General features: G+C 46.7%; 1 protein-coding gene and 1 long non-coding RNA gene across 2 annotated transcripts; both read left to right on the plus strand.

The window, feature by feature from the left end:
* The first annotated feature begins 2654 nt into the window (after positions 1–2654).
* LOC123588463 lies at positions 2655–23206 on the plus strand. Its single transcript, XR_006707856.1, has 3 exons — positions 2655–6362; positions 7190–7191; positions 23104–23206. It is a non-coding gene; the product is annotated as an uncharacterized LOC123588463 (long non-coding RNA).
* LOC123588461 (zinc finger protein 605-like) lies at positions 6604–24034 on the plus strand. The gene is given in 7 exon segments (XM_045459485.1): positions 6604–6969; positions 7087–7206; positions 9010–9170; positions 16121–16241; positions 16469–16558; positions 20047–21165; positions 21168–24034. Coding segments are annotated over 5 exon segments (2019 nt in total). The 5' UTR covers positions 6604–6969; positions 7087–7206; positions 9010–9155; the 3' UTR covers positions 21842–24034.
* Positions 24035–25094: the final 1060 nt, after the last annotated feature.

Consider the following 25094-nt stretch of genomic DNA (forward strand, 5'->3'; position numbering starts at 1 on the left):
CACTCTGCAATGTCAGTGCAGAGCCCAAACGGGGCTTCAACTTAGGAACCGTGAAATCACGACCTGAGCTGAAATCAAGAGTTGGACGCTTAACCGACTGAGCCACCCAGGCTCCTCTGTATGAGTAAATTCTTTAAAAATACACATTCCAGGGGCGCCTGGGTGGCTCGGTCGGTTAAGCGTCCGACTTCAGCCCGGGTCACGATCTCGTGGTCCGTGAGTTCGAGCCCCGCGTCGGGCTCTGGGCTCATGGCTCAGAGCCTGGAGCCTGCTTCCGATTCTGTGTCTCCCTCTCTCTCTGCCCCTCCCTCGTTCATGCTCTGTCTCTCTCTCTGTCTCAAAAATAAATAAATGTTAAAAAAAAATAAAAAAAATACACATTCCAGATTGAATTTCATTGAATGATTTTTCAGTATCCATTGAGATGATGATGCACGTTTCCCCCTTTAATCTTTAATAATTACATTACTAATTACATTAGTTTATAAAGTCCTGCAATGCCTTCTACTTAGTTGTGATATGTATTTTTTTTAACATTTTATTTATTTTTGATAGAGACATAGCACAAGTGGCGGGAGAGGCAGAGAGAGACGGAAACACAGAATCCAAAGTAGGCTCCAGGCTCTGAGCTGTCAGCAGAGCCCAACGTGGGGCTCGAACTCAAGACCCGCAAGATCATGACCTGAGCCAAGTCGGAAACTCAACTGACTGAGCCACCCAGGCGCCCTGATATGTATTTTTAATATCGCTTGATTTCATTTGCTATTTTTTCATAATTTTCACAAAAATATCAGAATTGAGATTGCTTTATAGTTTGTTTTTTTTTTTTTAATTTTTTTTTCAACGTTTATTTATTTTTGGGACAGAGAGAGACAGAGCATGAACGGGGGAGGGGCAGAGAGAGAGGGAGACACAGAATCGGAAACAGGCTCCAGGCTCTGAGCCATCAGCCCAGAGCCTGACGCGGGGCTCGAACTCACAGACCGCGAGATCGTGACCTGGCTGAAGTCGGACGCTTAACCGACTGCGCCACCCAGGCGCCCCAATTTTTTGGTTTTTTTTAACCTTTGTCTCGTTATGGCATAAATATTTTGCTACCTTTGTGTTAAGAAGAACTTCCCTTCTATCTAGATTTTTCTGGAAATTGGCAAGAACTATGTCCTTTGATAGTGCGGAGGATTCAGATTCACCCATTAAAACATCTGAGCCGGGAGCTGAAAGCATTTTAACACTGGCTTTAGTTCTACATGGATATTATTTTAAAATAAGCTAGTTACCTAACTATTCCTTTAAACGTGTACTTCATTGGTTTCCAAATTTATTAACATACTACAGAGAATTGAGTAAAATATTCTTTTACAAGTATTTAATTTTTTCAGTTTATTTATTTTTTATTTTTTTCCAATTTTTTTTAAATTTTATTTTTGGGAGAGAGAGAGAGAGAGGCAAAGAGAGAGGGAGACACAAAATCCAAAGCAGGCTACAGGCTCCGAGTCTCAACAGAGCATGACTTGTGGCTCAAATCCATAAACCACGAGATCATGACCTGAGCTGAAGTCAGAAACTTAACCAACTGAGCCACCCAGACGTGCCTAGTTTATTTTAAGTAATCTCTATACCCAATGTGGGGCTTGAACTCACGACCCCAAGATCAAGAGTGACACCCTCCTCCAACTGAGCCAGCTAGGCGCCCCTTAAATTTGTTTTTTATGGCTGTTTCTATTTTCTCTTTACCAGCTGTTTTTGCTGTTCCTCCCCATTTTTTGATAAAAATTTCTAGTATGATTTTATATTTTATTTTAAAAACGTGGCTTTTCAAGTTTTTGCTGTTTTAATTCCTTAACTTCTGTTTCAAAAAAAATTTTTTTTAATGTTTATTTATTTTTGAGAGAGATAGAGACCGAGTGCAAGTGAGGGAGGGGCAGAGAGAGAGGGAGACACAGAATCCAAAGCAGCTCCAGGCTCCGAGCTGTCAGCACAGAGCCCGCCACCGGGCTCGAACTCACGAACCGTGAGATCATGACCTGAGCCGAAGTCGGGCGCTCAACCGACTGAGCCCCTAACTTCTGCTTTTATATTCGTTAATTTCTTCCTCTTTCCACAGTTAAAGTTTCTTTCTCCCTAAAGCCTTCATTTCATTTATTTTCATTACTTTGGTCAGTGCTGAGTTGGATGCACTAGAATTTACCTGATTCACTTATTTTGACTTTGCAAATGACTTCGCTTTAGCATCAGAAATGTAAAGGATACAGAAGTTTCCTCCTGGTGACACATTTATGTTCACCCACAGGCCTATTTTGAGGAGAGCGGCTCCGCCTGACGTTTCTGACCCAGAAACCCTCAGGCAGCGCGGGAGAGGAGGTCCATGGAAACCTCCGACCTGCCAATCCGGGGAGGTGCGCCGCAGAGCCGTCTGGGAGATGTAGTTCTAGGGAGGGCGGCACTCTGGGAAATGTAGTTCTGCGCGCACACTTCCGAGGTGGGCCGCGTGAGTCCCGGCGCAGCGGCCCGAAGCTTGAGGTGGGGGGTAGGGGCGACGCGGCGAGGCTGCGGGGACCGGGGGGGGGGGCCTTGATGTCCGCGGGGGCCCCGCGGTGAACCCTGACGCGCGCACGAACTGGCTCCGGAGCCGGGTGCGACGAGGACCCGGGGCGGGGGCGGGGGGGGGGGGAGGTTGTGGGGGCCGGCCACGCAGCGCAGGCGCCGGTTCCGGTCCGGGTGGGGCGTGGCGTGGGGGCGGTGCGGTGCGGTTCTGGGGCAGCTTTGGGGGCCTGGGGGCGCGTAGGGATGGGTCGGGTGTGGCGGGCGGCGACTGTGGGTGTCAGGAGGGAGATTTGGGGGTCTGGCGGAGCCGCCTGTGGTGGTGGGTGACGAGGAGGCTGTGAGGGAGATGGTGGAGCCGGCCAATTCGTGGGGCGCTCGCGGGCCAAGGGATTGGAGTGTCTGTGATAAATCAGTGAGCCGGGGTTCGCGGCGGACGAGTGGTTGTGGAGCCGGCGGAGGGAATTAAGTGGGTGATGGGGCCCTTTGGCGCGAGTCATAGTGGGAGCGGCTTTGGGCGGGAGGCCGAGACTCGTGGGCTTGGCAGTTCTGGGCATGAGGGGCAGGGATCGGGAGAGAGGAAGTCCCTGAAGCTGCCCCAGTGTGGAGACGCTGGACGGCGAGTGTGTGCCGTCGGGGATGCAGCCGAAGGGTGGTTTTCCGGGGTAATTAGGACTCTGCTCGTCAGTGATTTAGATGCCTCCGGGTCGGCAAGTGGGCCCAGTGTGGATGAACCATAAGATCTTCGTGGAGGTCTGTTTGGGGGAGCTCAGAATTGGCGGCCCGAGGATTTCTTCGACTGGAAGGCCTGTTGGTTTGTGACAGTGCTGGGTTGTACTGAGCCCTGGGCTCCCGGGAAGCAGGAAGGTTAAGACGTCTCCCCCCCCCCCCCCCCCCCCCCCCCCCCCGTCTCCTGTTCCAGGAAGCATGTGTTCTGCGTAACACATGCCCCCTTGTTGGCCGATGACGCGGCCGGAGAGCAATCCTCCCAACTCCCATCCTTTGCCCCATCAGCGATTAGCCGGACTGTCGTCCCCACTGAACGGTCAGGAGAAGATGATTGTTACTGAGACGTGGGACTTAAGCCTCCTTCTCCCCCACCTCCCCACCCCCGCCCCAGGCCCTGAACTTTGATTCACTCCCTGCTTGAGCTGCTTTGCGCCCCCTCCTTCCCGAGAACTGTCCTCCTCTGATCTACTCTCTGATCATCCTGCCCTTTCCTTCCACGCTCCTGGTTCTTCTGACCTTGTATGTCCCTTTCCGTGGAAGGAACCACGTAGGTCTTTGCCCTGCGTAGATGCTGGCAACTCTTCCGGCCACAGCGTTCTCCCTATTGTAGCATGCCCCCGCCTCCTGCAGGAACTGTGGAATAAGATATTTCTTTACATTCTATTTGGCAGTTCAGCGGTAGCTGTTTCGATGGAGGGGGAGGACCGGGGTGGCCTGTGCCGCTGAGTGGTCTGGGCCTGTGTTTGGGAGATTTTGTGGTTGAGGCATCAGGGACTGGGGCACTGCGTGTCAGTGACAAGGTCTGGATACGAGTTGGTGGGTGGCCTGTGGGGGTTGTGAGCGAGCAGACAGTGCGGGTAGTAACTGGAATCATTGGAGGTAGCGTGTTAGGGCAGGGCGGAGCTGGCGGCCCGTTCAGGTGACGATTGTGAGGATCTGTAGGGGTGCTAGTGAATGGTGGGTGAGCGTGGGGTAGATTAGAAAGTGGGGTGTCATGGAAGTGAGTGATTGGGTCCCCGTATGATTACGGATTGGGCATCCCCTGGGTTCAGTTCTGTGAGAACCGGTGATTGGGGCACTGTCAAGGTGAGTGGATGGGCAACTGAAGGAGGGAGGGCTTGGAATTCTGTAGGGGTCCTTTGGGACTCAGTGTTGAGGATTGCACTGACTCCATTCCTAGTCAATGAACAGACTCTGCTGAGATTACTGGATGGGAGCGTAGGGGAGCCAGTGACGGTTTCTCGGTGTTAGTGTTTAGAAGCCTGTGGGAATCAGTGATGAGGGGCTGTGCCGTCATAATCAGTCAAGGGACCTATAGGAATGACCATGCGGGGTGCTTGGGGCTGAGCGAGGGAGAGCCTGGAATGATCAGGAATAAAGGGTCCTAAGGGTATCTGATTGGGGGCGGGGCTGTGGAGAGACTTTGGATTTCATTGATTGATGCACTTCTGTGCGTTGGTTTTGTCACTTGGGGGTTGGTGATTGGGGGCTTTGTAGAGCAGTCACTGGAGACCTACCATATGGGTAATTGAAGGTCCTGGAGGGGCGGCCTGTGGAATCAATAATGAGGGTCCTAGTGGGATGATGGGCTAGTGGGATAAGTGGGAGTGGGGCTTATGGGGCTCAGTGGTTGTGCGGTCTGAAATTTGTGAGGTCCCTGTTGTGTTCAGTGAAATGGGGGCTGGAGAACTCTCAGGTGGGTGGGTGGGGAACTGGGAGCCTTGTGAATGCTAAAGGTTGGTCCGTGGGGTGGGGTGGCTGGGGGTTCAGTCATTCAAGGTCTGTTGGACCTCGTGTGTGATTGAGGCCATCTTTGGTGATTATTGGCCTGTGTGGTTGTGTTTGTGGGTGTGGGTAGTCTCAATGAGTGCTGACCATGCGTTGGCTCAGGCAAGACTCTCACAGAGTGACTTCTGTTAAACGACCGTATTCTCTTTTGTTCTTTGGTCTTTCTCACCCAGCACATCACTTTGTTGGTCAGTGACGGCTCCTTTTACTGAAATATTTCCTCACTTAAACGTTCTCAGCTGGTTCAGCCTCATTGCCCTCCTCTATCCCCGAACCGCCTTCAGCTCTCTCTAGCTCCAGCCGTTTGAGTGTGGTGCTCCCTGATGGGCATGCTCTTCCCACAGGCGTCCACAGTGGGTTCCATCCTCTGTTCAGGACTCAGCTAAAAGTCATTTCCAGGATGCCTTTTCTGGCCATGGGAAGGAGCACCCTCCACCCACCCCTTCCTCTGTCACATTTAAAATTTCCCGTGAGCACTCTTTTAGTCTGACGTTACTTTATTGTTTTCCATCTTAGAATGCATTTCTTAGAGGACAGGGACCCTGTCTGTCTTGGGACCTTAAGTCGTCTCTCCCGTGTGTTCAGAACAGGGCCTGGTTGTGAGCGGCATTCAGCAAACTGCTGCTCTCCTGGCCCGTAAACAAGGCTGTGCATATGTGTGTGAGTGTGTGTGTACATGAGAGCGCTGAATGTACATGTGCGTGTGAGGGCGGGGTGCAGGAGTATGTCGGGATCCTGAAGGAGGAAACGAGAGTGGCAGTTTGGGATGTTAGCATAGTCGGCACATTCCCTTTTCCAGAGGTGAGAGAAGATCGTGCATCAACCCCAAAGGGGTCCAAGCTAAACAGAGGCTCCTGGGGCAGGTGGGCCTTTGATCTCAGGGACCTCAGGTTCGGATGGCAACAACTCTCTTTTTTCACTCAGGGCTTCCCAGACTGTTGAGACCCCTGTGTCCAGGAGAGCTCCCTGGGCATCTTGGAAAGAGGCATTTCACCTTTGAATGTTGCTCTCTGCTCTCCTAGAACCTTTGCTCAGAGACTCGCCCTCCAGCCCTACACTCTTCACACTGGACTAAACAGAGTCCAGTTTCCCTGGGGGGATCTGACTTTTATGTATGTACACCACAAGTGGGCAAAACCCCTGTCATTCTTCTCCCTTCCCACTTTTAGGAATTTTTCCTGCTCTGGATGCCCTTGCTCTGCCCTCTACCACTGTTTTGGGTCAATATTCAAAATCCAGCCTGTCTTTCGACTCTTTCTTGACTGCCCCGCAAGATCCTCCTTATATTGTTGATGTGGGAACCTGTCTCCATTACTGGCCCAAGTCGTCCCTCCGTTCTCTTCATCATAAAGTGGGAGACTTTCAAGGCCCTCAGGAGATGATGTCAGAAGGTGATGTACAGGGTCAGGTCAAGGCTATGTTTCTTTTCTCCTGCCTGCTCACTGTCTGCACAGGGCATGGGCTTTGCTGACCAAGCAGCATCTGGTGATGAGAGCAGCTTTGTCTCGTCTGTTTCCAGCCCTTGGCCCAACTTGGGGTGGGTAGTAACTGCCTCGGGGAGGGGGGCTGGTCTGGCCCCACTCTTGTTAGTTGCCCTGGGGCAAAACCTGGCAGTTCGCTAACATCCAAGCATAACTTCCTATCTTCGTTTGCAGCAGATTTGTCTCTATGTCCGTTGGGACGTTGAAGACACCCTCACCTCTTCTTTAATAGAACAGTGCCTTTAAATAAAGAGCTCTTGCCCTAAACCTTCCACAGGTACTATATTATCTCTTTGTTCCGTTTATTTGCTGGAAAAGTGCCCACTGACCAGTCCACCGTGTCCAGTCTTCTTAGGTAGCCTGTCAGCCTGTGGAGACCAAGCTGGGAGCACCGGGAGCTTAGGTGCTCAGCAAACACCCTAGACCACAGGTAGAGACCACAAGTGCCAGACAGACCTCTCTTGGCAGGGCTGCTGCGAAAGGTGCGATTTGTCCCTCTTGTCCCCAAGTTTACTGGGTACTGTGATTTTTGAACATTTCCTTTTAGGTGTATTCTTAGGAAGGAAATGACATCTCTTTGTGACCTCACGCTGTGGAGTCCCCGGCTCTGATCTTGTATCTGGTTGAATGTAAGTGACCTGGTCCATGAGCAGTGAAGGAATTCAAAGTGTAAGTATGTGTACACATCAAGATGTATTTTTTGTTTATTATACTTAGCTGAAATCTTGGTTCATTTGTTCCAATAATTCTGCCTGAGATATCTGTTAGGTGGTTTGTGATCTCTTAAAAAGCTTTTACAATAGTGGTTGTACTCAGTTATCTGGTTATTTGGTCTGTTGGGGAAATAATTCAAACCCAAATCTGCCAACCCCCAAATCTCACAAAAGCAGAAGAAAAAGAAAAGCAGTTAAACTGGAATGCAGGGAGCTTCACAGACAACCGGCTACAGAGATTGCAAAGGCAGAAAGAAATCTCCCTCTTTTCTCCAGCCAGGCCGGAAGAACCCATGTCCACGCGGTCTCAAGATAAACGATAACGTGTCGCACGTGGTTCATGCTACTTACCTGGCACTTGGGGTGGCTGTTTGTGTTAGCCAATCACCTTTATCCAAAGGGAAGATACACCTCTGTGTTGGTGACAGGACTGCAGCGGGACATCAGCTGCCAAAGTCAGGCACTTGGCCAGGCCCCTGCCCTTCCTGAGATTGGGAAATAGGGGTGTATCTTCCCGATGATTTCAAAGAGATAGCTCCTAGGTTCTTAAGAAAGATGTTTTGAGGTGGGAAGCTGGACGAAGCTTACTTAGCTTTAGAAGAGATTTATACGTATCTCAAGGGAACAGAGAATGTACGGTTGTGGGTTTTCAAAAGTAAATACTTTGCGAAGGGGAGTCAGGGGAGTCTTTTTCCCTTTTTTTGCGTGAGGGAGAATTAATTTTTTTTTTCTTAGTTTTAGTTTGTATTTGCCTTTACTGGCCTCTGAGCTCATGCATATTCCTCTAGAGTGTTAGCTGCTCTCCTGCACTCTGGGTAATTTGCACTAGGGGAGGGCGGAGGCTGCACCTTTGAAGGGGAGGAGAGGGGAGGGGCGCCAGGGCCGACAACGTGGACCCTGCAGAACACACGGTGCTGTCCCACCACCCCCTCAAGCATCTCCTGCCGTCAAGGGTCGGAGACCCTGAGCAGCAGGTGTGGACAGCGTCCTTGTACGGAGGGCTGTGGGAGGTGACGAAGGGCAGCCCTTGTCATCTCTGCGGCCCCTTCACTCTGCCGGGATTTTGATCTTGGAAGTGTGGCCCGGGCTGTCCCTGCTGGCTTCCGAGGGGAAGGGCAGGCGGTTTTGTCCTGGCGCGCACCGAGAGGCACCACGGGGAAGGTTCCTCACGCCTCTCCTCGCTGTCGTGGATGTGGCTCCCCCCCGCCCCGCCTCAGACCCACACGGGAGCCTTAGTCTTCCCCCAGGGCCTCTCTTCTTACTGTTTCTGTTAGTTTCTCTGATCTAGGCTTTGTTTTCAGTGCAGGGCTGGTTTTGGAGTAGAAAGCCAGCACCCCAGGCTGCTTCACCGTCTTGGTCTAACAGGCATTTTCCCTTTACCATCCTGCCTAGAGATAAGTTGCATTTTACTCTGTAGCACCTGTGTCCCCAGGAAATACTGCTGCAGAGTGAGCGAGCCAAGGTTATGTTCCTGAACTTTGTTGACCTCTGCAGAGCATTTGGTGGGGTGACGCTCCTCTGGGGATGTTTGGCCGAACCAGTGAGACACGTGGCTTTCACGTGGCGTTCTCGGGTGCGGGCCAGGGCTGCAAGTGTGCTGTGTGGCGCAGACCCGGCCCAGATGCAGTCTGGCCCAGCCGAGACTTCCGCCCTGTTTCTTACCCACTAAACCCGATGGGCGTTGTCGGGAAGAGAGATCCGAGATAGGGTCCCGAATCAATGACATCATCTAAAATGAAATTCCACTGCATCTCCAGGGCATGGCTCTGAGGAACAAGATAACTCATGTGAGATAAAAAAGAAGAGGCCTCAGGACTAGGGGTGCATTCTCAGCGTACAGACATTTGACCAGAGGCCTCTCTCCAGAGCATCAGAACAGAGCAGATTTTCCAAGCAGCTGAAAATGATCAAGTCACAGGTGAGTTACTTGTTTATTATCTGGCAGTTTTTATATGCAGACATGAGAGGTTTGCAGGAAAGCTCTAAATACATTTGAGTCATAATCAGAAAATACAAACTTGGGAAAGAAGATGTCAGAGAAGAACGAAGGGGACAAAAGTCTTAGAGTTGAAGCATGGATGTGCAAGAAGGCGAGCTGCCCGCTGTCCTCGGATGTTCCCAGAAGTGGAGACAGGAAGGGAAGCGGGAATAGTTACGTGGTCTCCTCTGACGACAAGCAGACTAGTTACTCAGCAGAAGCAAGCCTTGCTGACGATGCGGAGCCCAAAATATTTGGACAGCTATTGATGGGGATGAGAGAGTGGACACAGTCCTAAATAGCAGCCCTATAATAAACATATTTCGCAGTGCTAAGAAATTACAGAGTTCCTCAGTGTGAGCTAAGGGCACAAATTTGAAGGAAAGCTCAGAACAGAGTTTGTTTCAGGACTGAATCAGTGGGCCCCGATACCCATCTCACCTGTGTTCCAGTTTTAGGAAAGAAACCTAAATCATCCGGCAGAATTGACCACTACAAAACTTTCAGATGGTCCCCATATTCTCTCAGTTGGAATTTTGGGACATTTTGGATAGAAATATCTTTGCTTCTGTTGGCAAAAGCTGGGCGTGGGTGTATCTGCCTTTAGCTCTTTTTACTTTCTTGACTCAAGGAATGGAGAGTGTCACGAAGGTTGGGGTACACAGGTCAGAGGTGCAACCCTAGAGGACACGTGTGGTTTTTCTGGAAACAAAGGATTTACGGAGGGTACCTCAAGCAGGGCCGGCCCCCAGTGTGGCTTTCCACTGTGGGCCCTTCTGCCCTGGGTTTCTAGTCAAGTCTGAATAATGTAGTTTAGTCCTTGGCTTTAGAGGAAGTGCTTGGGGCATTTACTTCCAAATCGCTGTGTCCACGACCCCAGTTTATTAGTCCACTCTTTGTTAGATGTGGGCAACTTCTGGGGATGCTCTTCCTGGAAAGTACAGGAACTGAGGCTGCCGTCTGCTGTCTCCAGTCAGCCCTGTCGGGAAGGCATCTGTGTTGGCTCAGCAGTCAGTCTAAATCCAGAGAATTCGCACGAGCTTGGAGAGGCAGCACTGGGAGGTGTGTCTTTTGCTTTTTGTTTTTTCCAGGAGGAGGGGGAAGCTTTTAGGAGCAAGTCCAGAGAACAAACGTCTTTCATGTACTTCTCTACCCCCATGCTTCCCCAGGTGCTAGGTTGATTTTGTTTTTGTTTTTCTGTTGTATCAGTGTACCCCATTTAGTAATCAAAACTTTATTTATTTTAAATTATTTTTAATTTTTATTCTAGAGAGAGAGCGTGCACAAGCAGGGGAGAGTGGCAGAGAGCAGAGAGAGAGAGAGAGAGAAAGGGAGAGCAAATCCCAAGCAGGCTCCACACTCAATGCAGAGCCCAGTGCTGGGGCTTGATCCCATGATCATGAGATCCTGTCCTAAGCTGAAGTCTGAGCCACCCAGGCACTCCCACAACTTTTTAAAAGCTCATCTGTTTTCGTCCAGACGCTTTGTCTGGAAAGGGTGTATGTGAGAGGTACAGATATTTTTATCTAACTCAACCGGAAAGATGCATCGTGTTTAAGAATCGGCTAGCAAAACCTCCAGAATTTTCAAAAGATTTTGAAACAGTTTTATATAATCTCACATTCGTCAAATCTTCAGGAAGAGGTCATAGGGGATGGAAGCCTTTTGCTGTGTCCCCCATGGAGCCTGAGGTCTCAGTAACTGCGGAAGATGGGTGTGTCTGTGAGGACAGCCTGGTCTTCACATGGCAGCAAAGAGAAGTGTCTTTTGGGGACTTGCTGCACTGAGGCCCCAGGATGCCCGTCTGAGCTGTGTAATCTGGGCTGGGGCTATCTTGACCCCTCCCGTCGGTCACATAAGTCTGTCCTTACGTGTCCACTGAGACAACTGCATGGCTCATCTGGGGCCGTCCTCAGATGCAGTGAATCCAGGGAACCGCAGAAAGGAACAAATGTGGTCTTGTAGTGCCTGGATGGTGTGGTCCAAGTCAGTGGAACCCATGGGGACGCTAAACCAAACTTGAAGAGGGTGTCAGCTGCAGTCAGAGTCCAGTGAGACCCTCTGGCCGGGGCAGAGGGCCCGATGAGAGCTACCTGTCAATGTCGTGGCCCTCGGCACAGGAACTTGTGTCTGGGCAGTTTCTAGCCATGGCCAGCGTGTGGAAGGCCAGACGTGACGTCCAGGCCGTTCCAGCCTCTTCTGATGGCACGGGCGGCACGTGCACAGGCCCCACTGAGGACGGAATCTGAGTCTCCACGGGCCAGCGTCTTCTGGGTCCTGGTGGCAATCAGTCACATACTCGAGGGCTTTGTGGTGGAGGCAGGTTTGGTCTCCACGTTGGGTTGACGGGGCACGTCTGTTGGTGAGCGTGGGGGCCTTGCTCCTGAGCATCCACACGGGTAACGACAAGCTCACCGGGAGCGTATCCAGATGTCTCGGCCCTTGGGAGGGCTCCTCGTGATCAGGACGTGTATAAATTAACATGACCAGCATCCTAGTCGGCATTTAGAACAGCTCCAGCCTCCACAGAAATTCCCCGTCTCACCTCCATGCGTCCCTAACCCCAGCAGCAACTCATCTGTTCTCTGTCACTGCAGTTTTGCCTTTTCCAGAATGTCATAGAATGGACTCATTAGCGTATAACCTTTTGATACTGCCTTTTTTCACTTGTCTCTTTGAGATTCATCGCCCTTGTTTGAATCAGTAGTTGGCTCCTTTTCCTGCTGAGTGCGGTCACTGGGTCGCACCCCCTTGTACGAACCTGCCAGTTTGCTTACCCTTTCACTTCTGAAGGGCTGCTTGGTTCCTTCCAGATTTTAGCAATTGTGTTCATGTGCATACAGATTTGAACGTAAATCTTGAGGTGAGCAGAAGTTTTGAGTGTCCTTGGGCACGTACCTGGGAGTAGTAAGTCTCTGTTCAACTCCAAAACATCTTCCAGAGTCACTGCCCTTTTGGCGTTCCCAACTTCACGGCAGGAGAGCTGTTGCCCTGCCTCCTCACTGGCATTTGTCACTTTTTGTGTGGGGTGTTTTGTTTTTGTTTTGTTTTTGTTTTGTTTTTAGCAATTCTAATAGGTATGTAGTGTCCCATTATAGTTTTAATTTGTATTTCCCTATTGACAAATGATGTTGAACATGTTTTCATATGTTTTTTATCTGTACATCTTCTTCGGTTAAGTGCTTGTTAAGATCTTTTGTCTATTTTTTGGTTAGCTGACTTTTTTTTAAATAAGAGTTTTTTTTTTTTAAGTTTCTCATTTTAATTTCAGTATAGTTAACAGAGTGTTAGATTAGTTTCAGGTGTACGATACAGCGATTCAGCTGTCCCATATGTCACCTGGCACTCATCATGAATGTGCTCTTAATCCCCATCACCTGTTTCCCCCTTGCCCCCCCTCCTGCCTCCCCTCTGGTGACCATCACTGTGTTCTCTACAGTTAACAGTGTTTCTTGGTTTGCCTTTCTGTCTATCTCTCTCTCTCTTTCTCTTTGCTTTGCTCGTTTGTTTCGTTTCTTAAAATCCACATATGAGTGAAATCAGACGGTATTTATCTTTCTCTGACTTGACTTACTTAGCTTTGTCCACATTGTTGCAAATGGAAAGATTTCATTCTTTTGCATGGCTGAATAATATTCCATTGTACGTATACCACGTCTTCTGTATCTTTTCATCTGCTGATGGACACTTGGGCTGCTTCCACATCTTGGCTAGTGTAGATAATGCTGCTATAAACGGGGTGCGTGTATCCCTTTGAATTCGTGTTTTTGTATTTTTTGGGTAGATACCCAGTAGTGCAATTATTGGATTGTAGGGTAGCTCTATTTTTAACTTCTCAAGGAACCTCCATACTATTTTCCACAGGGTCTGTACCAGTTGGCATTCCCACCAGCAGTGTAAGAGGGTTCCCTTTTCTCTGCACCCTTGCCAACACCTGTTGTTTCTTGTGTTGTTAATTTTAGCCATTCCCTGATTGCATTTCCCTGGCGATGAGTGATGTTGAGCATCTTTTCCTGTGTTGGCCATCCACATGTCTTTGGGAAAATGTCTGTTTATATCTATTGCCCATTTTTAATTGGATTACATTTTGAGGGGTGTTGGCGTTGTATCAGTTCTTTATATATTTTGGATACTAACCATTTATTAGATATGTCATTTGCAAATATCTTCTCCTATTCTGCTGGTTGCCTTTTACCTTTGTTGATGGTTTCCTTTGCTGTGCAGAAGGTTTTTTATCTTGATGAGGTCCCAGTAGTTCGTTTTTGCTTTTATTTCCCTTGTTTCAAGAGACACCCATTTTTTAATTGTATTTTCTTATTGTTGAGTTTCACGAATTATTTATTCTGAATACACGCGCTCTGTCAGATAAGTGGTTTTCAAATATTTTGTCATAGTCTGTGCCTTGTCTTTTCTTAACAGCGTCTTTCATATAGGAAAAAATTTCAATTTTGAAAAAGTCCATTTCGTTGATTTTTTTCTTAAGTTGACCATGCATTCAGTGTTGTGCCTAAAATCTCATTGCCAAGGAGCGCCTGGGTGGTTCAGTAAGTTAAGTGTCCAGCTCTTGGTTTTGGCTCAGGTCATGATCTCGTGCTTCGTGAGATTGAGCTCCACATTGGGCTCTGCTCTGACAGTGCAGCGTCTGCTTGGGATTCTCTCTCTGTCCCTACCCGGCTCACATGCTCTTTCTCTCTCAAAATAAACTGAAAAAAAAAAAATTTTTTTTTTTTTTTAATTTTTTTTTTTTCAACGTTTATTTATTTTTGGGACAGAGAGAGACAGAGCATGAACGGGGGAGGGACAGAGAGAGAGGGAGACACAGAATCGGAAACAGGCTCCAGGCTCTGAGCCATCAGCCCAGAGCCCGACGCGGGGCTCGAACTCACGGACCGCGAGATCGTGACCTGGCTGAAGTCGGACGCTTAACCGACTGCGCCACCCAGGCGCCCCAAAAAATTTTTTTTTAATGTTTATTTATTTTTGAATGACAGAGAGAGCACGAGCAAGGGAAGGGCAGAGAGAGAGGGAGACACAGAATCTGAAGCAGGCTCCAGGCTCTGAACTGTCAGCACAGAGCCTTACGTAGGACTCAAACTCATGGACTGTGAGATCATGATATGAGCCAAAGTTGGACAGTTAACCGACTGAGCCACCCAGGTGTCCCTCCCCGCCCCCCCCATTCTTATTTTAATCTCATTGCCAAAACGAAGATCACACGGGTTTTTTCCTAGAGCTTTATGATTTTTTCCCCCCATTTAGGCCTGTGATCCATTTTGAATTCATTTTTATATGGTATGAGGTATGTGTTGAGGTTTATTCTTTTGCTTATGGGTTCTAGCATCATTTGTTGAAAAAACTCCTTTCTTCATGGCATTCATTTTGTAAAAAATGAACCAAGCATGTTTAGGGGGGTCTATTTTTAGGCTGTCTGTTCTGGTTCATTCAACTTTTGTCTCATACTACCATTGTCTTCATCACTGGGGCATTATGGGAAGTCTTAAACTCAGATAACGTGAATCCTGCAACATTGTTGTTCTTCCACATCATTTCGTTTTTGTTATTGTAGTTCCTTTGCCTTTTGTCCCAAAACCCTGTATCTACTTGTTTCATGACTTTTGTAACACCTTATTTCCTGGCCTGAAAAGACCAAAAAGTATTTAAGAACATGGTTTTTATTCTACTCATATTTATATTTCTAACACTTTTTCCAGTTTGGGGAGCTTTAATGCTCAAAACATGTGTTCAAGAAGATATGTGAAGGAGCCAGTTAATTGTTACTACTTGGGTGCAAAACCACCTGGAGGGAGAAGAGTGTTTTAAATATGTAGATAATGCGGGGGGCGGGGGGACACCTAGCTGGCTCGGTGGATTAAACGTCTGACTTCAGCTCAGGTCACGATCTCACGGTTGGTGGGTTCAACACCCACGTCAGGCTCTGTGCTGACAGCTCGGAGCCTGGAGCCTGCTTCGGATTCTGAGTCTCCCTCTCTCTCTGCCCCTGCCCTGCTCATGCTCTGTCTCTCTCTCTCAAAATAAATAAATGTTAAAATAATGATAATAATAAATATGTAGGTTCGGTTTTGGTTTTGACAGTAACCAAAAAACATTACTGTCATTTTGCACGTAGAAGCCAGGCATGCTGAGGGTCTTACACTGCGTGGGCCTCAGCTAAGAATTGTTCCGAAATACCCAGTGGTACCTTCTTTGAGAAGCACAGTGACTTTAAATACAACCTGTTCCAAATTCTTTTGTAATGGATCGATGGATGGATAGACAAGTAAATTCATAATGATAAATATTTTAACATTTTGTCTCTCAAAGTATAGTGCATGGTTAGGATGTTATGTTAGTTCTCGATTGCCGTGTAACAAGTTACCACAACCTCCGTGGCTAATAACATCAATGTTTATCTCAGTTTCTCTGGGTTAGAAATTTGCCAGCTGCGCTCACATTTGGTTCCCAGTCGGGGTCTCCTACAAGCCTGTGCTCAAGAGGTTAGGAAGGGCTGAGGTCCTTTCAGGGTGCAACAGGGAGGTACTCCCCTTCCAAGCTCATTCACGTGGGAGTGGGCAGGCCTCAGTGCCTGGCCACATGGGCTTCTCCACAGGCCTGCCTCAAGGCATGGCAGCTGGATTCCCCCTGAGAGCAAGGAGGGTTCTCCAGATGGAAGTGACCTTCTTTTGTGACCTGATCTCAGCAGTGACATCGCATCATTATTATGTTCAGCGGAGGTGAGCCCGTGAGTGCAGCCCACACTCAGGAGGGAAGTGTGACACACATGCACCAGGACCAGGAGCTAGGGGTCCCTGCGGCTGCCTGGCACCGTGGAGAAGAAAGCATGTATTCTGCATGGAGCCCATTCAGGTTTAACAGCAAATCCGCTTTTCTAGATCTCATTTGAGGATGTGGCTGTGGACTTCACGTGGGAGGAGTGGCGGCTACTTAATCCTACGCAGAAGAACTTGTACAGAGACGTGATGCTGGAGAACTATAGCAACCTAGTGTTCTTGGGTAAGAGTGTTCTTGTGGAAACAGCGTGAGTCTAGTAACTGTGGCATCTGGAAGATGTTTACTAATGTTGGATTTGAGTTACAGATTTCAAGGATCACTTGATACGCAATCACAAGATTTTGGTTCACTTGGTTTATTTTCTAGCCTTCGTGGTAAATATTCTTCATGTTTAAGAGTCCGTCAGCCCAAGCAGTTGGGTCCAAGTTGTCTGTTTTTCTAATTAACAGGTTATCAAATTATCAAGCCTCATGGGATTTTCAAGCTGGAGCAGGAAGAGCCATGGCTAATAGATGAAGTTCTAAGTCAGAACTTTTCAGGTGAGAGGTAATCAGGTGTGTGACAGACAGTGAAGGTTTAATAAGGTTTTTGATGTCAGGTTATAATGTTTTGAAAAGTTAGTTTGAAATGTTATTTATAAAACTGGTTGAAATTCCTAAATCTTTAGAGTTGGCTCAGGACTGGTGCCCTGAGTTCCTTCTGGGTTTTCATGTGCTCTCTGTCCCGGTCTCCACATCAGGATGTGTCCTTTTTGCACAGAGCTGATAGCGGCACGTACCCCCTTTCCTATACAGCAGCATAAGTTGGGGGCTAGCACTTAGGGCCTTGCTTTTGGGCCGGGCTCTTCTTCCCAGCTCCTCGGTCTCCTTTCCCTTCTCTCCCGCACTTCTAGCCTGCAGGGCTAGGCTTCTTTACTCATAACTCCTCATGAATTCATAAATTTTTCCTGTTAAAGGAACACTGAGTCAGTCCCTCTAACTTGTCCCTCTAATTGGTCAGATTTCTGTTTTAAACCCAGAGAGAGCAGACAGTGAGTCTAAGGATACAGAATGAAAAGCTAACACCGTGAACCTGGTCAGGGGGCTCTGTCTCTTTCCCTGTTCTATGCAGACTGACCCTGTGCGGTCAGCTCCGTGGTGCTTTTTGGTGCCTTTGATGTTCGTCTTCTCCAAGCTCCTCGTTCAACCCATCGTCTGCTGGGCTCAAGACCCCCATGTGCCATGTGATCTTTTAACTACATTTATATTGAAGAACTCATGGGATAGCAGCATTTTATTCAGTTTTGGTGTGTATTTTCTTGGCCCAGAAGTCAGGGTCAGCTGCATTAGAACTAGTTTCTTCCTCCACGCATTTCATACATTTTTCTCTGCACGTGGGCCATTGATTATCATATCTTTTCCTCACGTAGACAGTGTCCCTCTCTTCAGGTGGCCCCTTTTTTTTTACCTCCAGAGACTGTTGACTCCCAGCCTTTCTGAAGTCTCTGCCCACTTAGTATTGTATTGTAGGAATCTTGGCCCTGGTCAGACGTTATCTGGAATTTTTAAACAATTAGATCTTACAGGTTTTTTTCCCCACGTAGAAAGATGGCAAATAACGTATTCTTCTCTGTTGTCTGTAGGATTTATGGTGTGTACTGATTAAATGTTTCATTAATTGACTGTTATGGGGCCAGGTAAGGCAGGACCTTTCTTGTTTATCAAATATTTCTTTAGTGCAAAGGTTTTCATCTAAGCAAGTGTCTCTGCTCACCTTAAGAAATATTTCAAATTATGGATCTCTGGGTACCCTTCACATGGATTATTAGGTCTGGATATATGTAGCTTAGAAACCACCACCTGTGAAGATAGGTTTTATGTTCACCTGCTAGTTTAGAACAGCTGCTGTTATGAAGAATGAGAGGAATTGAGAGAAGTAGCCATGAAATAGCCTCACAGGACCAGAGAATTTTAATATAGAAGAAAGTGCAAACTGTATTTATTCAATAGTTCGGTATCAAACACGAAGCATTTGTATTAAAATGCAAAGTTAATGATCAAGATTAATGGCACGGAAGGGCACTGCTTTAGAAGTCCAGTTATGGGGCGCCTGGGTGGCTCAGTCGGTTAAGCATCCGATTTCAGCTCAGGTCATGATCTCCCGGTCCGTGAGTTCAAGCCCTGCATCGGGCTCTGTGCTGACCGCTCAGAGCCTGGAGCCTGTTTCGGATTCTGTGTCTCCCTCTCTCTCTGACCCTCCCCCGTTCATGCTCTGTCTCTCTCTGTCTCAAAAATAAATAAATGTTAAAAAAAATAAAAAATAATAAAAAAGAAGTCCAGTTCTGAGTGAACAGTACTGATCTTGCGTGCGTTGAGCACTTGCTGTGTGCTGTGTCGTGGGGATACAGCAGTGAAAAATACGAGCCTTTTCCCTGCCCCCAGGGTTTACATTCCCGTCAGGGACACAGAAGTAAGGTGATTACCTGTTTGGTGAGAACCAGGAAGGAAATAAACAGGGTATCAGTACGCTCTTGAAATGATGTTTATGCTTAAATGAGCCAGGCTTGCTGAAAGCTGGGAAAAGCGTGTCAAATAAAACAGCAAATGAAAAGGTCCCTAAGGCAGAAAAGGCCTTTGGGATGGAAGGGATGGGAAGGCATTCACTGTGGCTGAGCAGTAGTGAGGAAGAGCCTGTGAGAGGAAGTCAGAGAGGTTGGAAGAGACCAGGACATGCAAGGCACGTGAGTCAGGATGAAAGCTTGTATTTACCAAAGGGTTTTTAAGCAAAGGGGTAAAAAACCTGATCACCTTTTCTTTTTTCCTTTCTTTTTTTAAGTTTATTTATTTTTGAGAGAGAGAGAGACAGAGCATGAGTGGGGGAGGGGCAGAGAGAGAGGGAGATACAGAATCCGAAGCAGGCTCCAGGCTCCCAGCTGTCAGCACAGAGCCCGACACAGGGCTCGAACCCACAAACCGCGAGATCATGGTCTGAGCCGAAGTCGGACGCTTAACCGACTGAGCCACCCAGGTGTCCCTACTCTTTCTTTTTTTTTAATGTTTGTTTATTTTTGAGAGACAGAAAGAGACAGTGTGAGTGGGGGAGGGGCAGAGAGAGAGGGAGACACAGAATCCCAAGCAGGCGCCAGGCTCCGAGCCATTAGCACGGAGCCCGACACAGGGCTCGAACCCACAGACTGTGAGATCATGACCTGAGCTGAAGTTGGGACGTTTAATCGACTGAGCCACTCAGTGAGTAGTATTAATACGTCCACTCACTCAACCTCAACACACTGAATCCTTTTATTCTCCATACCAGCAGCTCTAGTTGGTCCTTGTTCGGACATTCTGATATGTCTGAGGATTAGATTAGGCTCTACCTCCCCAACCCCCTTCCCTCCAAAAAATCCTGCAGAAGAGAAGTAGCTGCCTTGTATTTGAAGTCTTGGCAGATCTTTTATCTTTCAGGGTATATTGGGAATATTACCTCACCATTGCTAATAAATGATATCATAAAGCAAACAAACATTCATTTAAAAATAATCCAATAAATGGTCGTGTTGTAGAAATCACAAACAATTGTACTTGGTGAAAAAAAGCCTGTCCTAATGTTAAAAGAATTCTTGTGGTTTGGAATAATTTTCATTGATAGGATTACATGTAGATTCATTACGTAGATTATATACATTCAGTTAAAATGTCAAAAATCCTAAATAAAAGTGTTGATGCTGAGCTCTGGAGAACTCTTTGATAACCCCAAGAGATAGTTTCAGTGATGGTGAAGTTAGTGATATCAGTGATTCAGGTGATGGTCTTGAATGAGAATGTTCTTTAAATGTAACACTAGTACAGGAACCTACTGTTTCTCATGTTTAAATTCCGGTTTGTTAACAGTGTATGTGAACATTTTTCATGTCCCATAAGGAGAGATTGTATTTGGGAGATTTTTTTTTTTTTTAAACTGGAATCCTAGGCTCCATTTCAGAAGTTTTGTTCAATAAGCATAATCATTGGGGGATTTACACAGTATGATTCATTTTTTTCCTTTTTAGAAGAAGTCTGGCTAGATAACAATCTCAAAATGTGGCACCAGGATAATCAAGACGAGCTTAGAAGTATGGAGAGAGGCGATGAATGTGATGTTTTTAGGAAAATATTTCATTCAAGCATTAACTTTGTTCATTTAGCAATGAGACCCCATAAATGTGGCACAGGTGAAAAACATTTGAAACATCGTTTTGAGTTTCTTATTTCAAAAAATAACCTTGGAAGAAAGAAACTTGATGAGCTCAGTAAGAAATTTTTATTCTACATCAAACCTGATAGAACCCGTGGTGGAATAAAATACTGTGATTGCAATACATGTAGAAAGGCCAGCAGTAGAGAGTCGTGGCTCATTGCAGACCATATTACACATACTGGAGTCTATTTATGCATGGAGTGTGGCAGAGTTTTTAATAAGAAGTCACAGCTTATTATACATCAGAGGACTCATACAGGAGAGAAGCCCTATGGATGCAGTGAATGTGGAAAAGCCTTCTCACAGAAGTCATTGCTCACTATTCATCAAAGGACTCATTCAGGAGAAAAACCATATGGGTGTGGTGAGTGTCAGAAGGCTTTCAGTAGGAAGTCATTACTCATTTTACATCAGAGAACTCATACGGGAGAGAAGCCCTACGGATGCAGCGAATGTGGAAAAGCTTTCAGCAGGAAGTCACAGCTTAAAAGACATCAGAGGACGCATACTGTCGAGAAACCGTATGGCTGCAGTGACTGTGGGAAAGCTTTCTCCCAGAAATTGAAGCTCATTACACATCAGAGAACACATACAGGAGAGAAACCCTATAAATGTGGTGATTGTGGGAAAGCCTTCTTTTGGAAGTCCCAGCTCATCACTCATCAGAGGACTCATACGGGGAAGAAACCGTATGCATGTAATGAGTGTACCAAAGCCTTCAGCAGGAACTCACTCCTCATTAGGCATCAGAGGATCCACACAGGAGAGAAACCCTACGAATGCAGGGAGTGTGGCGAAGCCTTTGTCCGAAAACCACAGCTCGTGAAGCATCAAGTAACTCATACAGGAGAGAAGAACTATCGGTGCAGTGACTGTGAAGAAGCATTCTTTAAGAAGTCAGAGCTAATCAGACATCAAAAAACCCATTTAGGGAGAAACCCTATGGATGTGTTGAATGTGGAAAAACCTTCTTTGGGAAGTCACAGCTCCTGACGCATCAGAGAACTCACACTGGAGAGAAGCCTTATGAGTGCAGTGAGTGTGGGAGAGCCTTCACCCAGAAGTCAAGCCTGATATCACATCAGAGGACGCACACAGGAGAGAAGCCCTATGAGTGCAGGGACTGTGGGAAAACCTTCAGCGAGAAGTCAAGCCTCGTTCATCATCAGAGAACCCATACTGGAGAAAAACCCTTTGAATGTAGCGAGTGCAGGAAAGCTTTTGCCTGGAAGCCACAGCTTCTAAGGCACCAGAGAATTCATACAGGGGAGAAACCTTACGAGTGCAGTGAATGTGGGAAAGCCTTTGTTCAGAAAGTGCAGCTCATTAAGCATCAAAGAAATCACACAGGAGAGAAAACCTATGGGTGCAGCGAGTGTGCGAAAGCTTTCTTTGAGAAGGCACAGCTCATTATACATCAGAGAATTCACACAGGAGAAAGACCCTATAAATGTAGTGAATGTGGGAAGTCTTTCACTAGAAAGTCACACCTTATGAGGCATCAGAGAATTCACACAGGAGACAAATACTATGGATGCAGTGAGTGTGGGACTGCCTTCAGCAGGAAGTCACAGCTCATGGCTCATCAGAGGACTCATGTAGTCTAGAAACCGCACGAGTGCCGTGAATATGGGAAATCTGTCAGACTGATAGGAGAAATGCTGTCAGTGCACTGAGAATGCAGGTCCCACCCAGCGGAGTTCAGAAAGGAGGGAGGTACTTTTACGTAGACAGCGTAAGAGCCTTCTCCTGAAACACACAGCTTGTTACACGTTAATGACTTGTTGGTGTGGAAGTCTTATCAGTATCCTAGAAGTGCAGAACCTGGTAGTCAGGAGTGGCAGCTTCTCGTCAGAGGACCTAGACATGAGGAGAAACTCAATCGTTGTAAAAATTGAGTGGGGGGTTTCGTCAAGAAAGGATAATTCGTGGTACACTAGAGAAGACATATGCAAAGGAAATACTGAGCATCTTGAATTAGAGATTTCAGTATGAAGGAGAAGTCCTAATAGTTTTGAAGAATTCTGGTAAGCATGATTCTGTCGAAATAATCCTATAGAGTTGTGTTGTATATAAGTTACAAACGTAGTTAATTTTAAGTGGTAGCTGTGTTTTAAGTGTGAAGATATGCTTTCTGCTGTGGTGATGCGGCAAGGGCCAGATTAATCCCCTGCCTTGAACAGCTAGAAACTGTCAAATGTATATGAAATAACAGTTTCGAGACCTATGACAGGCGGAAGTGTGTGATCCCTGGCAGAAGGTGTAGAGAGTGAGGTGAGCCCATAAGAGCCCAGCCCGGTGCCTGGTGGCAGTTCCCAGGCTGCAGATCAAGGAAAGGAACAAATGTGGTCTTGCTGGATCAAAGAGAATTGCTGAATTGGCGTTTGGGGAGGCCAGAGTAGCTAGAGTTTGCAGGGAGTTGTACTGGAGAGGAGGGAGCTTCCCAGAGAGAGGGCTGCAGAAATCTACAAGGAGTCCACTTAGTCTTTTGGCTTAGTACTGATTTGCACATGTGTGACCAGAAATTTCCTGAGTCCAGGAAAAGTGCTGGAAAGCAGTCCGCCAAACAGTTCCCAGAAATCAATGTAGGGCTGGGAATAAAATTCCCACCACCTGAAATGGCAAGGACTTTTAACGCATGGGGCATCAGGTAGGATTCCCAGCAGAGTATTATCTTAGTAGTGAAGTAATTAATCCTAGATCGAAAGCTAGTCTGGACCCACAATGTCTGGCATCCAAAAACATAGCTGGCATACACAGAACCCATGAGAATATGACTTGTAACCAGGAGAAAAATCAGTCACTAGAAAGATACAGAAAAAATGGAAGCAGTTGGCATTAAATAAGGATATTCAAATAGCTTTTATAGATATATGGGAAAACAGGAATGTGACAGATGAATTGGAAGATGTATTTTTAAAAGCCTGAGTGGAACTTCTCAGGATGAAAACAACAATATCTGAAAATTAAAACAAAACAACAACAACAAAAAAAAAACAACTTTGGATGGAATTAAGAGCAGATTAGACATAGAAGATCAATGAACTTGAGTGAAAATAAAAACTGTCCAACTGATGGACACAGAAAAAAAAAGACTCCAAGAAAAGACAATAGGGAGTTGGTTACAGCGAGGCACGTGTATTCGCATGGAGTCCTAGAAGGACAGGGCACAGAAGAGGCCTAAGAAAGTATTTGAGTAAATAACAGATGAAATTTTTACACATATGATGAAAAATGTAACTCCACATATTCAAGAAGTTCAAAGAACCTCAAGATCATGAAGAAAATCCTGCTGATGGACATCATAGTCAAACGGATAAAACCCAATGATAAAGAGAACAGTTGTAAAGCACCTGGAGAAAGACAGAATACTTGCACAGAACAGAGGACCGCACACACTTGTGGTCAGAAACTACTCGAGCTGGAACACAACGGAGTGAGGGACAACTTTACATAAAACCCCCACCACCTGCCGTTTGTCTATTTCCCATCAAAAACATCTTTCAAAAATGATAGCACAAAAAAAAAGTTTCTCAGAGAAACAAAATGAAAGAGACTTTATCTATAGACCTTATTTCAGGAAACACTAAAGCAAGTTTTGGTGCAGCAAGAAAATCCTAGGTGGAAATGAGGATCTACAGGAAGAAAAGAGGAGCTGTGGAAGTGGTGAATATGTGGGTAAATATAAAAGATCTCTTTCCTCATTTAAGAGTCTTTTAAAATGGTAATTGACTGCTTAAAGCCAAATAATGTATTGTGGGTTATGATGTCTTTAGAAGTAAAGCGTATCTCAACGACAACACTGAAGTGTGAATCTTCAGAACTAGTTAAATAGACTGCATCCTCTGAGTCAGAAACCTGCTTCCCCAGGGCTCAGGGCAACTTGTGTGTGTAGCAGCCACACAGTAGAATGGCACATGTGACGGACGTGTGTATGTGCTGCTCGTTCTCCACATCCCCCCCCCCCCTTCCCGGCTCTGCACCCCCAGGGGCTGTCCCCTAGGGACGGCCTCACCAGGGATCGTGCTTAGGTTTGAACACAGGAGGTACTCAGTCAGCGGGCGGGAGGAGAGAGGTTGGAACACTTAACCCCACGCCCCTGCCTGGACCTCGGTGTGAGTGGTGGGTGTGAGTGGTGTCTGTGCCCGAAGGGCTGCAGCACACCCTCCCCCCCTCCCCCTGCTGCCCTCCTGGGGCCATAGACCATTTTTCGGTTAACGCTTCCTTCTCCTTGCTCTTCACAATTTGGGGTGTTAACTATTTCTGGGTGCTTACCTACCTCTGGTTGGTTTGGGTTTCCTTAATTCAGAACACATACCTGGACATGGGTCCTCTAGTGAATGTTCTTAGGCTAATATTTTGAGTGTAGCACTTGTTTTCTGTGCCAGGTGTTAAACGAGCATTTAACACAATTCTGAGAATCAGTTACTGGGACAGAATCAGTTACTGGGACATGTGCCTCGTCGGGCATAGACTGACATCTATCAAGATTTCCCACACTAAATATCAGTATTTTCTCTCTGTTTTTAACCAGTTCAGTAGAAATTATAACAAGTAACAAAATTCTTTGTGTTTTTTTGTTTTGCTGCAAATCTGAGTGGCTCCATAGGTTGTTGTCTGCTACATATCCAGTGGTCTTGCACTTACACTAACTCTTGAAACCAAAACATTTGTGAAGTCTTATGCTACCTCTCGATTAGCCAAGCAATTTACAACAAAAAGAAAAAAAAATGTCACTTATGTTCAATATGTGTGGACAAGGAAAAAGATAGTTTCTGAGTAAGGCAGAAGGGAATGGTGCTTCATACTTCCTAGCTTGTCATTTAGAAGCACTGTGCTGTGCAGTTAAAATGTCCTCAT

The sequence above is a fragment of the Leopardus geoffroyi genome, chromosome D3, assembly GCF_018350155.1.
Source record: "Leopardus geoffroyi isolate Oge1 chromosome D3, O.geoffroyi_Oge1_pat1.0, whole genome shotgun sequence".
Lineage (NCBI taxonomy): Eukaryota > Metazoa > Chordata > Mammalia > Carnivora > Felidae > Leopardus > Leopardus geoffroyi.